The sequence below is a fragment of the Moschus berezovskii genome, chromosome 9 (genome assembly GCF_049115385.1).
Source record: "Moschus berezovskii isolate FMDL1 chromosome 9, NW_MosBer_1.0, whole genome shotgun sequence".
NCBI classification, from domain to species: domain Eukaryota; kingdom Metazoa; phylum Chordata; class Mammalia; order Artiodactyla; family Moschidae; genus Moschus; species Moschus berezovskii.
Window position 1 is genome coordinate 24,588,651 of NC_142468.1, and position 17,051 is coordinate 24,605,701.

The window sequence follows — 17,051 nt, forward strand, 5'->3', positions numbered from 1 at the left end:
GACTCGATGGACATGGGTTTGAGTGAACTCCGGGAGTTGGTGATGGACAGGGAGGCCTGGCGTGCTGTGATTCATGGGGTCGCAAAGAGTCGGATACGACTGAGCGACTGAACTGAACTGAATAGTAGTGGAATGTTGGACAGGTTTCTTACAAATATTTAAGATCACTATCATTAAAATGATGATGCATCGTTAAAAAAGATGACCTGCTGCTGCTGCTGCTGCTAAGTCACTTCAGTCGTGTCCGACTCTGTGTGACCCCATAGACGGAAGCCCACCAGGCTCCCCCATCCCTGGGATTCTCCAGGCAAGAACACTGGAGTGGGTTGCCAATATTATGCATGCAATATCAACAGGCATGTGACCAAGAAGGAGATATAAGTGAGGTCATAGACAGAAAATCATTTTATAAAATAAAACAGAAATAAACCTAATTTCTGAAAATTTTGCCTGAAGTATTAAGATCAGTAAGAGAAACCCTAAAAATTGTAAAATTCAGTTGCTTAGAGTAAGGCTAGGCAAACTTTTATGCATAAAGCAGAAAAAGCAAAGCCTCATAGAAAGTTAGGAGCTGCAGATAAACTAATATCTCTCAAAATTTTCATTTAATAGTTCTGGTAAGAATTAGAATGAATGACATTTATCTCATCGGCATCCCACAGAACCCTGTTCTATTATATAATTAATGTGTCCCATAAAATAGTAATGTCGTCAAGTAAATGTGTCTGTAAGATAAAATTACTTTGAAAGTAAAAGCTTATTTGAAACCTGGCAAGAATGTGCTAGTCTTTGAGAACTGGCAAAACAATTTGGAAGAAAAGAGTTGCTTAAAAAGGAGGGCAGTGGTGAGTCAGGTTCGAAATAGAGCTATGGGAAATCCCTTACTTCAGTAGTGACTCAACTCAATCATTATTCCAGTTTTTGCTACTGAAGCAGTAAAATCTCTTAATTTATTCAAAGAAGGAAGACAGTTCTGTCTTTATAGAACTGAAACCCCTAAGCCTCTATTTTACTTATTTTACAGTTTGTTCAAAGAAGAATCTCCAGAAAGTAGCATGGAATCTTTCACATAGTTAAATGAAGAAGGATGTCTTTTCATCAAATTAGGGTGCAGAAAAATTATTTTGCACTCTAGGGATATTTCTGCCTAGATAACTAAAGTTGACTACTAAACTAGAGTGAGAACAGAAACATGACCTTACTACATTGTTTTCATCAACATACCTTTATTAACCCAGAAACTTCTTGAGCAGGGAAACAAAATTGCAAATAACTTTATTACTTAACCTAGGAATTTCCTGAAAGACCCATTAACTATTAAATGGATAAAACCAAAGACACTTTAAACACTAAGACTCTTTTGAGCTCTCATCTGCAGATACTTGCATTGGAGGCAGCTGGGGCACTGCTGTGGTGCAGAGCCCCTTCCCATGGAGTGAGGCATGCTGTGGGCACAGGATTCATGCCTCCACTGCTGGCTGTGAGGTGGCCCACTACAGGACTAGTGGGTCAGGGCTGCCTGACCCTAAACCCTGACTAGAAAAGCAGGTGGGAGGAAAGCTGGGGAGGGGTGCCTGGAGTTTGGCACAACAGATCATATTAATCCCAAATTTGTCATTGACATGCTGCTTTCACTTTAAGGCAAGAAAATGAAATATATATTTGTGTGATAAAAATTCTTCCAGAGATGAAACATACAGATTACTTTGTTATTGGAAATGGAATCTCCGTGAGATACTTATTAATGCATGCCATGGCCTACCTAGTTCACCGTGAAATGCACAAATACCTGAGATATAAAAGTGAACTTTATGTTAAGATCCAAAGGAAGAAAGATTGAAAAATTTAATAGTGTCACAACTACTGAGGCAACATGCTCAACTACTGACGCCTGAGTGCTGTAGAGCCTGTGGTCTGCAACAAGTGAAGCCATTGCAGTGAGGAGCCCACACACCACAAATAGAGTAGCCCCCGTTTGATGCAACTAGAGAAAGCCTGTGCACAGCAACAAAGACCCAGCTCAATCAAAAGTAAATAAATCCTAACAGAAAAAAAAAAAATTAAAAAGCAAAACAACAAAAGAAAACTTAGGTATATTGAACTTCATCAAAATTAAAAACTTTTGTGCATCAAAGACCATTATCAAAAAAGTGAAGAGAAAACCTAAAGAATGGGAGAAAATCTTTGCAAATGATATATAAGATGAAGTCTACTACCCCAAATATGGAAAGAACTCCTACAACAACAAAAAGACAATCCACCTGATTAAAAATTGAACAAAGGACTTGAATGGATAGTTCTCCAAGGAAGATACAAAAATGGCCAAGAAGGGCATGCAAAGATGCTCCACATCATTGCTCATTCAGTTCAGTTCAGTCGCTCAGTCATGTCCGACTCTCCACGACCCCATGAATCACAGCACGCCAGGCCTCCCTGTCTATCACCAACTCCCGGAGTTCACCCAAACTCATATCCATCGAGTCGGTGATGCCATCCAGCCATCTCATTCTCTGTCGTCCCCTTCTACTCTCGCCCCCAATCCTTCCCAGCATCAGAGTCTTTTGACCACTTCCAATTTGCCTTGATTCATGGACCTAACATTCCAGGTTCCTATGCAATATTGCTCTTTACAGCATCGGACCTTGCTTCTATCACCAGTCACATCTACAACTGGGTATTGGTTTTGCTTTGGCTCCATCCCTTCATTCCTTCTAGAGTTATTTCTCCACTGATCTCCAGTAGCATACTGGGCACCTACCGACCTGGGGAATTCCTCATTCAGTATCTTATCACTTTGCCCTTTGATACTGTTCATGGGGTTCTCAAGGCAAGTATACTGAAGTGGTTTGCCATTCCCTTCTCCAGTGGACCACATTTGGCTGTGGTCCATGTGATCAGATCGACTAGTTTTCTGTGATTATGATTTCAGTATGTCTGCTCTCTGATGCCCCCTTGCAATACCTACCGTCTTATTTGGGTTTCTAAGGGTCGGACAAGACTGAGCGACTTCACTTTCACTTTTCCCTTTCACACATTGGAGAAGGAAATGGCAACCCGTTCCAGTGTTCTTGCCTGGAGAATCCCAGGGAAGGGGGAGCCTGGTGGGCTTTCGTCTATGGGGTCACACAGAGTTGGACACCACTGAAGTGACTTAGCAGCAGCAGCAGCAAAAGCAAATCAAAACCAAAAGGAGATACCACTTTACTCATAGTAGAATGGGTTAAAATGAAAAAAAGAAAAAAGAATGTAACAAGTTTTGGTAAGAATATGAAGAAACTGGAATCCTTGTACACTGCTGTTGAGAATGTACAAAAGTTCAGTCACCATGAAAAATAGTTTGTCAGCTTCTCAGAAAGTTAAATATAAAATTAATATATGACACAGCAATTCAACTTCTTAGGTATATACACCAAAGAACTGAAAACAGGTACTCAAAAACAAATATAGGTACAGGCAAGTTCAAAGCAGCACTATTCACAATAGCCAAAAGGTGGAAACACAAATTGTCTAAAAACTGATCAATGCATAAAGAAAACATGGTATAAATATACAATGGAATATCATGCAGCTATAATAAGGAATGAAATACTAACACGTTATAACATGGAGGAATATGGAAAACATTAAGCTAAGTAAAAGAAGCTAGACAAATATGATTACATTTTACATTCACCTAGAACTGTATGATTCCATTTATATGAAACATTCAGAATAGGCAAATCCTTGAGACAAAAAGCAGACTGGTGGTTGTCAGTGGCTGGGGAATAGAGAGTAACTGCTTAAAGGGTACGGAGCTTCCCTATGGGGTGGTGAAAATGTTTTGCAGTTATACAGAAGTGGTGGTTCCACATTATAAATTTACTAAGTACCACTGAATTATTCATTTTAAATGATTAATTTTATATTACATGAATTTCACCTCAATTAAAAAAAAGGAAGGACATGGAGGAGTGGCTTTGTGTAGACTTTGGAAGCCATGGTGATTCATTTGATGGTTTAGAAACCAGAGGAGCCTATCAATGAGAGAAATTTTGGACCCTGTATTCCTATGACATTTAGCCAAGACTGCATCTGAAACATTACCTAAAGACTTCATTCTTGGAATTGACGACACTTCATCTCTGACTCCAATGGAATTTAAGCCATGAATGAAATGAAATGAACTGTTTTAGTCATTTCAGATTTGGAATGGCTTGTTTCTCAAAAAATATAGCTCTTTATCTCTATCTAGTTTGGTTAGGTTGTTATTAACATAGTATCTGTGTCCTAGGTACTCATGCTGACTGACACCTGAAGATTGAGGCTAACTGACTGAATAGACCAAAAATTCAATATGTTCAAATCACAACTGTAACATGTTGTTTTTACTCCTATGGATTCCTGCAGGATTTCCTGGAGTTAGCACTGGCCCTTTTGCTCAACTTAAGCTTTGCTCAGGTTTTTTTTTTTTTTTTAATTTTCAGTTCAGTTCAGTTCAGTTCAGTTCAGTCGCTCAGTCATGTCCGACTCTTTGCGATCCCATGAATCACAGCACGCCAGGCCTCCCTGTCCATCACCAACTCCCGGAGTTCACTCAAACTCATGTCCATCGAGTCGGTGATGCCATCTGACCGTCTCATTCTCTGTCGTCCCCTTCTCCTCCTGCCCCCAATCCCTCCCAGCATCAGAGTTTTTTCCAATGAGTCAACTCTTCGCATGAGGTGGCCAAAGTATTGCAGTTTCCGCTTTACCATCAGTCCTTCCAATGAACACCCAGGATTGATCTCCTTTAGAATGGACTGGTTGGATTTCCTTGCAGTCCAAGGGACTCTCAAGAGTCTTCTGCAGCACCAAAGTTCAAAGGCATCAATTCTTCGGCGATCAGCTTTCTTCACAGTCCAACTCTCACATCCATACATGACCACGGGAAAAACCATAGCCTTGACTAGATGGACACTGGTTGGCAAAGTAACGTCTTTGTTTTTTAATATACTATCTAGGTTGGTCAAAACTTTCCTTCCAAGGAGTAAGCGTCTTTTAATTTCATGGCTGCAATCAGTATCCGCAGTGATTTTGGAGCCCCCAAAAATAAAGTCTGACACTGTTTCCACTGTTTTCCTATCTATTTCCCATGAAGTGATGGGACCAGATGCCATGATCTTAGTTTTCTGAATGTTGAGCTTCAAGCCAACCTTTACACTGCAAAACTATTCAGTAGAGTAAAAAGGCCAAAATTAAAGTAAAATAAAACAAAGCCACACACCATACAGTGGAGAAGGAAATGGCAACCCACTTCAGTATTCTTGCCTGGAAAATCTCATGGACAGAGGAGCCTGGCAGGCTACAGTCCACGGGGTCATAAGAGTCGGACACGACTTAGCGACTAAACCACCACAACCACTCACACAAAATTCTTGTCGTGCTGTGTCCACCGATCTTAACTCTTATATCATGAACTTTCAGTTCAGTTCAGTTCAGTTCAGTCGCTCAGTCGTGTCCGACTCTCCGCGACCCCATGAATCACAGCACGCCAGGCCTCCCTGTCCATCACCAACTCCCGGAGTACACTCAAACTCATGTCCACAGAGTCGGTGATGCCATCCAGCCATCTCATTCTTGGTCGTCCCCTTCTCCTCCCGCCCCCAACTTTTCCCAGCATCAGAGTCTTTTCCAGTGAGTCAACTCGTCGCATGAGGTGGCCAAAGTATTGCAGTTTCAGCTTTAGCATCAGTCTCTCCAATGAACATCCAGGATTGATCTCCTTTAGAATGGACTGGTTGGATCTCCTTGCAGTATAAGGGACTCTCAAGAGTCTTCTCCAACACCACAGTTCAAAAGCATCGATTCTTCGGCGATCAGCCTTCTTCACCCAATCCTAATCAAACTGTCACAATGAAAACCTCAACTTAAACCTAGCTTCCAAATATAAATATTTCAATGGTGAACCCACACTGAGATGCTACTAATACTCTGTTAAGGTAGACTTTTACCTGGCTATAATAACCTCTTATTTGTGGGAAGCCAGCATTCAACCAACTTAGAGGGTACAGGGAGACCCAGGCAAGACAGACCTCTTCCCACCAAAGCCCAAGATCCTTAATTTGACAACAGCAAGCTCCTCTGAGACCCCTTAAGACTTTTGCTCTGGGGAATGGGAGTGTCTCTAATCATCACAGTGAGATAAGTGAGTCTCACATTAGACCAAACACTGGTTTATTTTCTTTGAGCTCCCCAAATGCTGTTTATTTTGTTTTGTAGGAATAAGGAACCCATCTTATTACTAAGAACTTTACAATATATCTCTGTCTATCCTTGTCATTTTCTGTTATACCTCTATAAGGGGAAAATTCGTGTGGAAAAATATGCGGGGGTAGGCCCCAGTAAGTCTATTTCACAAACTGGCTCTGGGAACCAAGAGGTTCAGGTTTATTTTCAAAGTGGTATCCTTTGAACAAGGATTACCTTATGCCTTGGGTTACTCATTTCCTTGGTCTTATTTTGTTAGTGAGAGTCTGGTTACAGAAGAGAGCTCCCCTTCAAACTTTTGATGCTCTAGAACTACAAATATGTCAGTTTGTAGTTGGACCGTGTACTCATTAGGCTGGGGAGTCTTATGTAGGAGGTATCCAAGCAACACTTTGGATGGACTATTCACAGGTTCTCATTTTCCTTAGTCTAAACCTAAGTCTATGCCTCTTCCAGGCCAGACTCCTACTTCTTATATGTATTTATGTTGTACCCCAAATCTTTGTACTTATCTGTAATCTCAGCAAGGATAATTTGGAATTATAGTGGCCACTTTGGGGAAATTCTGTTATGGACAAAATTGTTTGACAGGTGCTGTAGGACAAAAAAGAAACAAAATTACAAACATTTAGTAGGCTGGATATTTTTGACTTGTGTCAGGAAATGTACATAAGAAATTCAGCCTTCAAAATTGCTTCAAGAAATTTCTTGGTCAAGAAATTGGGGAGCACAGGCTCCAGGACACGTGAGCTTCAGCAGTTGCTTGCACATGGGCTCAATAGTTGTGGTTCCTGGGCTCTAGAGCATTTTGGCACATAGGCTTAGTCTCCGTGGCATGTGAAATCTTCCCGGATCAGATTCAAACCCATGTCTCCTGCATTGGCAGGCAGATTCTTTACCACTGGGCCACCAGGAAAGCCCCCACTATCAATCTTAAACTCTACCACTCTTACAAAATCTCTCCCTTCAGGTCAAAAACTATTCAGAGTGTTTCTCAAATACTCCTTTTGTTAGTTCCACTTCATTCATAACTGTTACCTTTGGACATTTAACAAAAGAACAATCTTTCTTCTTCTGAGATATCGCACGTGCTACCTTGCTAGGCAGGGTGTACTGTATAAATGGAAATGTTAGATTAAATACTTTCCTGATGGTTTCTTTCCAGAAATCCCGAAGGACTCCCTTATTTGCAAAAAGATAATGGCTAATTTGGAAATTGATTTACTAGTATCTTTGTGCTTAAGTTGACCCTAAATTGAAGATCTAGAGGAGATCCCAGGCTTTTTCATTCTGTGAGCAAAAATTCGATGAAAATAGGGAGGATTACAGGGGCTGAAGCTATTAATGTTCAAATTAAACCACTGAAACCTATACCCTAAAGTGTAAAATACTCTCTTGAACCTAAGAGGTAAAAGCAAACAGAGAAAAGATTCAACATATGTTGTACTAGTTTTTTAAAAATTTATTTATTTATTTTAATTGGAGGATAATTGCTTTACAGTGTTTCTGTTAACACTTCTATCCTCCCAATCAAAAGGCTGAATAGGTGGGGATACGGATTTGTTCAGCAAATAAGGCCATAATAGAGTAATCACTTCCCACTTCCATGTAGTACTAATCTCCAAACCTATTTTATCTTCAGTGCCTCCTGAGGCTGCATATTCGACTGTGATTTATATTCTGCTTTCTTTAATGACCTTTTAGGTCAAAATAGTCAATATTTGTTTGCCTTCTCCTAAGAAAACACAAAATGTATCTTGACAGTTACATTGCAAAGATTTACTGAAACACTCTTAGTTTTCACAAGTCCTCAATCAGGACATTCAAGATTTTGTATTTCCTTGTGATTCTATTCTTATTCAACATGGGGATAACTTTTTGTTGTGTTCTAAAGACAGTGAGCTCTGAGACTAATTCCTTCTAGTCACTTCCTTTTTCAACTCACAAAGAGGAAAAAATTTCCAGAGAAGTTACAATTTTGTCTAAATTCACTACCCAGAACAGGATTTATCTCAAGGAACTAAATCTCTTAAAAATTTTCCCATGTCAGTAACAAAGAGATAATTAAAAGGATTCGTGAGTTTCACTGACTATTGCAGGCAATGGGTTCCCAACTTAACTGCGATTGCCATGCCAATTTAAGACTTAACCAAGTACTTGGAAAGTGAACCTCTTCCCTGGGCCCTAAATATATTCATTGGCAGTAGACATGCTTTTGGGTTATTCTATGATTCTGAAATGCTTTGGAAACAATGAACTATTCTTGACCTCAGCAGGAATCTCAATTAAGAATGGTTAGCAATTTATAGAATCTTTAAGTGCTCTAATGCTTCCTGAGGAAGTGGCTATTATAAAAGTAGGGGCTTAAACAAAAGGAGATAATATGGAGGCTAGAGAAAATGTCTTGACTAATCATCATGCCAGAAAGACAGCCCTCACTGAAATTACAGTCTTTATAATACCCCAAGGGACTAACTCTTTGATTTAACAGCAAATTGAGTTCAAAGCCTCTATTACAGAATGCCAGCGATCAGCTCCAGAATCACAAAAAAAGGTACTAGGAGAAAGCTGTGTGTAAACTGCATTGTTAGCTATTTAGTAGCTCTGAAGGACCTCAAATGGAATCTTGTAAAAATTTTATATGAAGTTACCCACCAGTGAAAGAAGAAACTTGCCACTGTACATAATTAACATTGATGGGAAAGCTGTACTCTATCTCATCTGTCACCAATATAATCCTGGTAAGAAAAGCAGTACATGGGTAAGAGCCCAAACCTCAGGGCACCCTTAAACATCTCCAAATGGGTTTCATAAAGCTACTGTCTGGGTTTTGAATATGACATAGTCATTGTTCACTTATAATTGGGATGGTTTGAGGCCTTTCCTTGATAGAGACCTACAACTCTAGTAATAGCAAAACTTTCTTGATTTCACGTTCCCAATCCAGATAATTCTGACCTTTCTCTCTAGTGATGGAGGCATCTATTTTACTAGGCATATTACTAAAGACTTTTGGAAAGTCCTGCCACTTACTGAGATACTTTACTGTCAACTTTACCCTCAATCTTCAGGAAAGGTAAGAGAGAACAAACACAGCTCTAAATATCAGATCAGCTAAACTCAGAGATTCCTGCACTTCCATGGCCTAAGGTATTGCCTTTAATAACAATAAGATAAAATCCTTCTGTGGTTCCATCAACTCTCCTACATACACCGAGGAATATTATCTTTCATTCCAAATTCCACATTGGTACAATCAGACATGGTTAAGTATTGCAAGGAATTATTCATGCCATACACCAAGTCTTTTAAATAGGTACAAGTACCCTTTCCTCAATACCCTTTCAAATAACCCTTGCATGACCTAAAGCCCAGATAAGTGGTCTTTTGGAAAAGACATCAGAGAAAAACAACTCTAGAACCCTACTAAATCTTATCAAGTACTGTCAGTAAGGAGCACAGTAATACAACTCTAAAAGTTTGATCTTTGGATTCACGGCTTCCAAGGAGGCATAATCTAACCTGAATTTGTGGATTTTTAAGCTGAGGAGTTTTTAGAAATCCTCTACAAACAGACACTTCTCTGAAAGAGACAGCTTCCATTCAAGACCATTGACCACATGTTCGTAGGGAGGTTGTACTCAAGATCCATAGAATAAGGCAGTGGATTTCTACATTTTCATCTGCATTCTATTATGTATATTATTTTCCTCCTTTTCTCTCTATGGTTTAATGCTCCTTTTAACTATGTTATCTATATTGCCCTATTTTTAATAATGCACTTCATTTGTATCTTCAATCATTCATACTTGGCTGTTATTCACCTGTGAACTAGCTAATGCATACAACCAAACTGGTTTTGCACGACCTTATTTTTTTGGTAGACACCCAGATTCCTTTGGTTCCACTTCCTGATAATGAATCTTGGTTTCCTATGGAACTATACTCAACTATTACGTGGTTTTTCTGATGACAAACTATATATCAGGTCAAAGAGATGGAAATCTAAAACGTTCTCTTAGGTCATACCTAGAAGACAAGGTTCTTGACATCACCAAAATAATTCTCTTAAGATTTTTTGGTGGGAATTAGTTTTTGTAACCAAACTTTAATAGAAATAGAACTTGTAAGGGAACTAAGAAACAACAATGTATTATTTGGAAGCTGTCACACTTTAATACACCTTAAAAGTTAAGATGTTACTGATATTTCTCCTTTATTTCAGATCTTCTAAAAGATCTCAACACTTTATTATATGGTGCAGAATTATTTTTGATGACTGGCTTCAAATGTTATATTTGATAAGCACATAGGGGTATTTCAGGGATTCCCTGTGGCTCAGACAGTAAAGAATCTGCCTGCAATGCAGGAGACCTGGGTTTAATCCTGTTGGGAAGATCCCCTGGAGGAGGGAATGGCTACCCACTCCAGTATTCTTGACTGAAGAATTCCATGGACAGAGGAGCCTGGCAAGTCCATGGGGTTGCAAAGAGTTGGACATGACTGAGTGACTGATGCTTTCACTTTTACTTTAGGGGTATTTTGGCCCCAAACAGGTTACTGTGTATTCTCCAATGACTGGTATTCGATTTGTGGTACAAAAGCCTGCTAGCTACTACTTGCAGACTGGATATGATCTTTGTAAACTGATGCTGCCATTCAGTAGAGTCCCCAGCATCATTCAGGATCCATTTTAAGCCATTGTTTTCTTTTTGAAGAAAGAAAAAGATTGTCAGATAATTTAATTTTTATAAAAGTAGGAAAATTGGACCTCGATTTAAGAACAGAAATCTTGATCACTCCAGGGAAATTCTGGCTTTCTTTCTTCCTTTTTCAAGCCTCTTTACTTCAAACTTTATAAGAGGCCCAGAAAACAAGGAGTGTGCTACAAGCTCTGATTCAGAGATGAGCAGGTGAGTAAGATAATGCTTTTTCCTACTGTTCCTGAGGGCCATATGGTTAAAGCTATGGTTTTTCCAGTAGTCAGGTATGGATGTGAGAGTTGGACCATAAAGAAGGCTAAGCACTGAAGAACTGATGCTTTCACACTGTGGTACTGGAGAAGACTCTTGAAAGTACCTTGGACAGCAAGGAGATCAAACCAGTCAGTCCTAAAGGAATCAACCCTGAATTCATTGGAAGGACTGGTGCTGAAGCTGAGGCTCCAACACTTTGGCCACCTGATGCAAAGAGCCAACTCACTGGAAAAGACCCCAATGCTGGGAAAAACTGAGGCAAGAGGAGAAGGGGACAATAGAGGATGAGATGGTTGGATGACATCACTGAATCAATGAACATGAGTTTAAGCAGGCTCTGGGAGATAGTGAAGGATAGGGAAGCCTTGCATGCTGTCATCACTGGGTTGCAAAGAGTCGGATATGATTTAGCAACTAAACAACAAAAGATAATGCCACCAAGACTAAAGAACTCCTCATCTGAAATTACAAGGGCAGTGGCTCAATTGCTTAGATATAATATTTGCCTTTCAAGGAAAAACATGTGCTACTTTTAGGTAAGAGTGTTGTTTTCACAAGCTTTTAAACTTCTCTGGTATCACTGCTATCACAGGTCCCCAATCTCTGGGATCTCATGCCTCATGATCTGAGGTGAAGCTGATGTCATAATAACAGAAATAAAGTGTACAATAAATGTAATCACTTAAAATCATCCTGAAACTATCCCCATGCCCTCTGGTACATGGAAAAATTGTCTTCCAGCACCATTTATGGAACAGACTTTTTTCCACTGAATATTGCTCCCTTTGCTCCCTTGTCAAACATTGGTTGACCATATGTGACTGGATTTATTAATGGGTTCTTGATTCTGTCTCATTGGTCTATGTCTATTGTCTATTTCTATGCCAGAACCATATGATTTGACTATTACAGAAATGCCATTGCACTCTTGATAGGTACAGTCTACTGTCTATAAATGGCTTTGGGCAGTATGCACATTTTAACAATATTAATGTTTCCAATCTATGAATCCATATAGTCAAAACTATGGTTTTTCCAGTAGTGATGTACCGATGTGAGAACTGAACCATAAAGAAGGCTGAGCACCAAATAATTGATGGTTTCGAACTGTGGTGCTGGAGAAGACTCTTGAGAGTTGCTTGGACAGCAAGGAGATCAAACCAATGAAGCCTAAAGGAGATCAACCCTGAATATTAATTGAAAGGACTGGTGCTGAAGCTGAAGCTCCAATACTTTGGCCACCTGATGCAAAGAGCTGACTCACTGGAAAAGACCCTGAGGCTGGGAAAAACTGAGGGCAGGAGGAGAAGAGGGAGACAAAAGACGAGATGGTTGGATGGTATCACCGACTCAATGGACACAAGCTTGAGCAAACTCTGGGAGATAGTGAAGGACAGGGAAGCTTGGTGTGCAGTCTATGGGGTTGCAAAGAGTCAGACACACTTAGCAACTGAACAATAACAAATCTATGAACAAAGGATACCTGCCTATTTATTTGTGTCTTCGCATTCATTCATTAATGTCTTGTAGTTTTCAGTGTAGAGATCTTTCACTTCCTTGTTCACACTTATTCCTAAGTATTTTACTGTTTTTGAAGCTATTTTCTTTCTTCTTCAGATAACTGATTGCTAGAGCATAGAAATGCTACTGAATTTTTTATGTCAATTTTCTATTCTGTAACTTACTGAATTTGTTGATAAATTCTCTTTTTCTGGTAAAGTCTTTAGGATTGTCTTCATATAAAATCATGTCTTCTGCATATACGGACTGTTTCATTTCTTCCTTTACAATTCTGATGCTTTTTATTTCTTTTTCTTGCCCAACTGCTCTAAGACTTCTAGTAATATGTTAAGTAGGAATGATGAGAGTGAGCACCACTGTATTGCTCCTGACCTTAGTGGAAAAGCTTCTAATTTTTCACCATTGCATATAATGTTAGCTATGAGCTTATCATATATGGCCTTTATTATTCCTTCTACCGGAGAAGGAAATGGCAACCCACTCCAGTATTCTTGCCTGGAAAATCCCATGGACTAGGAGCTGGCAGGCTATAGCCTACGGGTTCACAAAGAGTCGGATATGATCGAGCGACTTTCACTCACTCAGTCTTTCCATATCTATAAATTTGTTGAGTTTTTATCATGAACAAATGTTGAGTTCTGTCAAATGCTTTTTCTATGTCTACTGAAATGATCACATGATTTTTTGACTTAATTAATGTTAATTAATGCATCACATTTATTATTTGCATGTATTGAGTTGTCATTGTATCCCAGGGGTAAATCTTACTTGATCATAGTGAATGATCTTTTTAACGTACTGTTAAATTTAGTTTGCTAGTATTTTACTGAGATTTTTGTATCTGCATTCATCAGGGATATTGACCTGCACTTTTCTTTTCTTGCAGGATCTTTTTCTAGCTTTGTTATCAGGGTAATGCTGGCCTTAAGAAATGAGTTTGGAAATGTTCCTTTCTCTTCAATTTTTGGGAGGAGTTTGAGAAAGACTGGTGTTAATTCTTCTTTAAATAATTGGTAAAATTAAGCAGTGAAGCTGTTTCTCCTTGGCTTGGGAAGATCGCCTGGAGAAGGGAATGGCTACCCACTCTAGTATTCTGGCCTGGAGAATTCCATGGACTGTATAGTCAATGTGATCGCAAAGAGTCAGACATGACTGAGCAACTTTCACACAAGTAAGTACTGAGATTAAGAAGTTCAGAGATAGAATAGCTCATGGTGATGAAAAAGTCCTGAGTGTGGTTATGGGCATGAGTTACTAAAGCAGTATTGAGAGGAAAGACCTTGAACTTGTAGAACCCACAGAACTAAGAGGCTACAATGTAGGACGGGCTCACTGCATGCATCTACATGACTATTTCATCCTAAGAAAAGATGAACAGAAAAACATGGACCACCATAATGTCCATCTGATTAATAGCCAACAAGTCAGTAATAGCGTAACTGAAATGAAAGCAGTTCTAACAGCACAAAGATCCATGACAGAGGTGAAAAAAATTTCAAAGAAATCTGTTCTCAATACGAAATTACTTTTGTTCTGAATCATCACAATCACTGTCAATGATCCACAATCATCTCAGGATCAACAATGAATGAAAAATCTACAGTAATCATGAAAAATGTCACTTTAAAATGTTATTTATTGCTATTGCTTTATTTTAGTAAATATTCAATCATCACTTCTCTGACTCTTAGTTTTCTCAATCTTAGGTCTTAAGAAGGAATTATAGGACTTAAAATCTCCTATAATTGAAAAGCCTCCCTCAGATTCACATGTCTATCAGACATTATGAAAAATAAATCTGTTTGCATTTATTTTTATATAACTCTAATATGAAGTCTCTGGGCAAAGAACTGCCAATGTGTTTGCCTAATAGCTCAACGTTTTCAAGCTAAGGTTTCACAACAGATTTCACAACACAGAAGCCAGAAACTTTTACATTAAAGTAAACAAAATAAAACAAAATTTTACCTATTTGAAGTTTTCCATTGACTTTTTTTTGATTGTTAAATAATACAGACATTCTGCTGGAAATAGAAACCATTCTATTTACTAAAACTCCCAGTGGTATAAGTAAGGACCAATATCAGTATCGCCTTCCTGTACTTCTTTTCTTGACAATGATCAGGAAGAAGACAGAGTGATATCATTAAGTGACCGAGAACAATATCTAAAAAATTAGCATTTACACATCACTTTTCTCATAGAATACCAAAGCTTTCAAAGTATAACCATTGATGTCAAATCATTTCAAGGATACAGGAAAGGAAAAGCTATTTATATTTCCTTCTTATAAGACAGGAAAATGAATAATATACAAAGTCAAATGACTTCCATGCAATGCTATTGGTGACGAAACAGAAAAATAAAATTATGGTTTCTTCATCCTTGGTTTAGGGTACGATGTTCTAAAACATGCTGCCTGTGAACATAAGATCTTTTAGAAATTCATACTTACACAATGATTATGATGTATCCTCTTAGGAATCTGTTTCTTTTTTAGTTAGATTCATTTAGTGGATTTATATTATTTTAGTCTGTTCTCAAATAACTTTTCAGCAGTGCTGCAATTAAAGAGGGCTGTCATGTTTGAGTCACAGAGGAGCTTATTTCTATCCTAACCAGTAGTGCTATCGAAGTTCTGATGTCAGCTTGCAAAAACAACTGGTATAAAGGAAATATTCATTAATATATTGATAATGATATTTTTAGAAGGCAAAGCTCTAAAATTCGTATTCTTGACATTAACTTTCCCCATTGTTTTACTTCATTCTTTCACTAAAATGTCATTTTTAGCTTTCCTTCCGGCTGAACCACAAGTTCTAATCCAGTAGTCCATCTGAAATAATGATATACTCACTGGCTCTGAGAATGTTCTCCTTGCTGCTGCACCTGGACTGGACCTGCAGAGAGAGCATAGACTCAGTAATTTAGGGCTCATGACAAAGACAGACAGATATGTATGCATATTTAGTGGGCAAACTCCTGAGGTCTAGGAGCAAAGGCTTTATGTATTGCACATACCAAACATGTCAATAAAAATGTTAGTTTATTCCGTATATTTTTAACTTATCCTTTTCTTAAAGAAAGGACTGATTTCTAGGAAAAAAAATGGGGGAACAATACTGTAAATGGGACAAGGGTAAAAACTAAAGGCATTCTAAAATTGATGTGTATTTGAAATTAGTATATGGGGAAAAATTTAAATGACCACATATTCAATTATGAATTCAGACCCCCTAATATTAAAGGCACTGTGCATATCTCTTGACTAAAATAATAATGCAATTCAAGTAATAAAGTTGTAATCAAATAGTCCTTGATAGTCATTTTTAGTTACATATGTTAATGAGGGGAAAAGAGAAATTATGAAATTAAAGTCATTTATTTGCCAGTTCTGAAGTGTGTAGATACATCAATCAGAAACTAATGCTGATTCAAATATTTCAAAATGGAACATTCTTTTAAACGTTGCAAAACTAATGAATTCAAGAGCCATGTTGGATGACACTGATACTTGTTAATTTCAGAGGGAGCTGTTCAAACACCTCTTCCCACTCCACAGCAGCTTGCCCCAAATGGTATACACAACAAATTAACTTCTATTGCTTAACACAGTCTACTATTGTAATGAAACAAATTATGAAAGGAATGTTGCAACTTAGGGTGGGTTATGGTTGTCCTTCCCTGAAAAAAACAAGTGTTAATGTTTAAAGAAAGAACAACAATAATTAAAAAATCACAAACATACACAAGAAAGACACACACACACACCAAAAAAAAAAGAAAGAAAAAAAGGGGAAAAATAATTCCAGATGTTAAAGTTATTCTCTTTTGGCCCAGATTGTTTAATTAGTTTTAAATACACTAGAATGAAGAAACTAGTCTGGAAGATAATATTCTTAAATGCTTTACATACAGTTTTATTGAATAACAATTCTGGACCAAATGGGAAAGATATTAATGACTACTTAAAATAATACAGGAAGGAAGACAAGAGAGCAAGGAAAAGAAAAAGAAGAGAGAGAGACTTGAGTGGGGGTAAATCTAGAAGACAGAAAAGAAAGTATGGCCTTATAGAAAGGGAGAATATATAAATGCAGAATATTCTGCTATTTCTTATTGAAAATTTATACCAAGAGCGTAAGGATGACTAATGAACTTGCTTCAAAATAAAAAGCAAGTTGGCATACCATGGAATGAAAATAAGTGTTAACTATATCACTACAGCCTTAAAGGAGAAAAGAAACAAATACTAATAGACAAATAATCCGTTCCGTCGCTCAGTCGTGTCCGACTCTTTGCGACCCTATGGACTGTAGCCTACCAGGC

At 38.2% G+C, this 17,051-nt stretch overlaps 1 protein-coding gene across 5 annotated transcripts in view; it reads right to left on the reverse strand.

The window, feature by feature from the left end:
• The window catches only part of GPHN (gephyrin), a 546,447-nt gene that overhangs the window by 142,688 nt on the left and 386,708 nt on the right, over window positions 1–17,051 (reverse strand). For all 5 annotated transcript variants that reach the window (XM_088839525.1, XM_055436130.2, XM_055436132.2 and 2 more), the window contains one exon: window positions 15,580–15,622. In XM_088839525.1, the coding sequence (XP_088695651.1) occupies window positions 15,580–15,622 (43 nt within the window). The remainder of the gene's footprint in view (window positions 1–15,579; window positions 15,623–17,051) is intronic.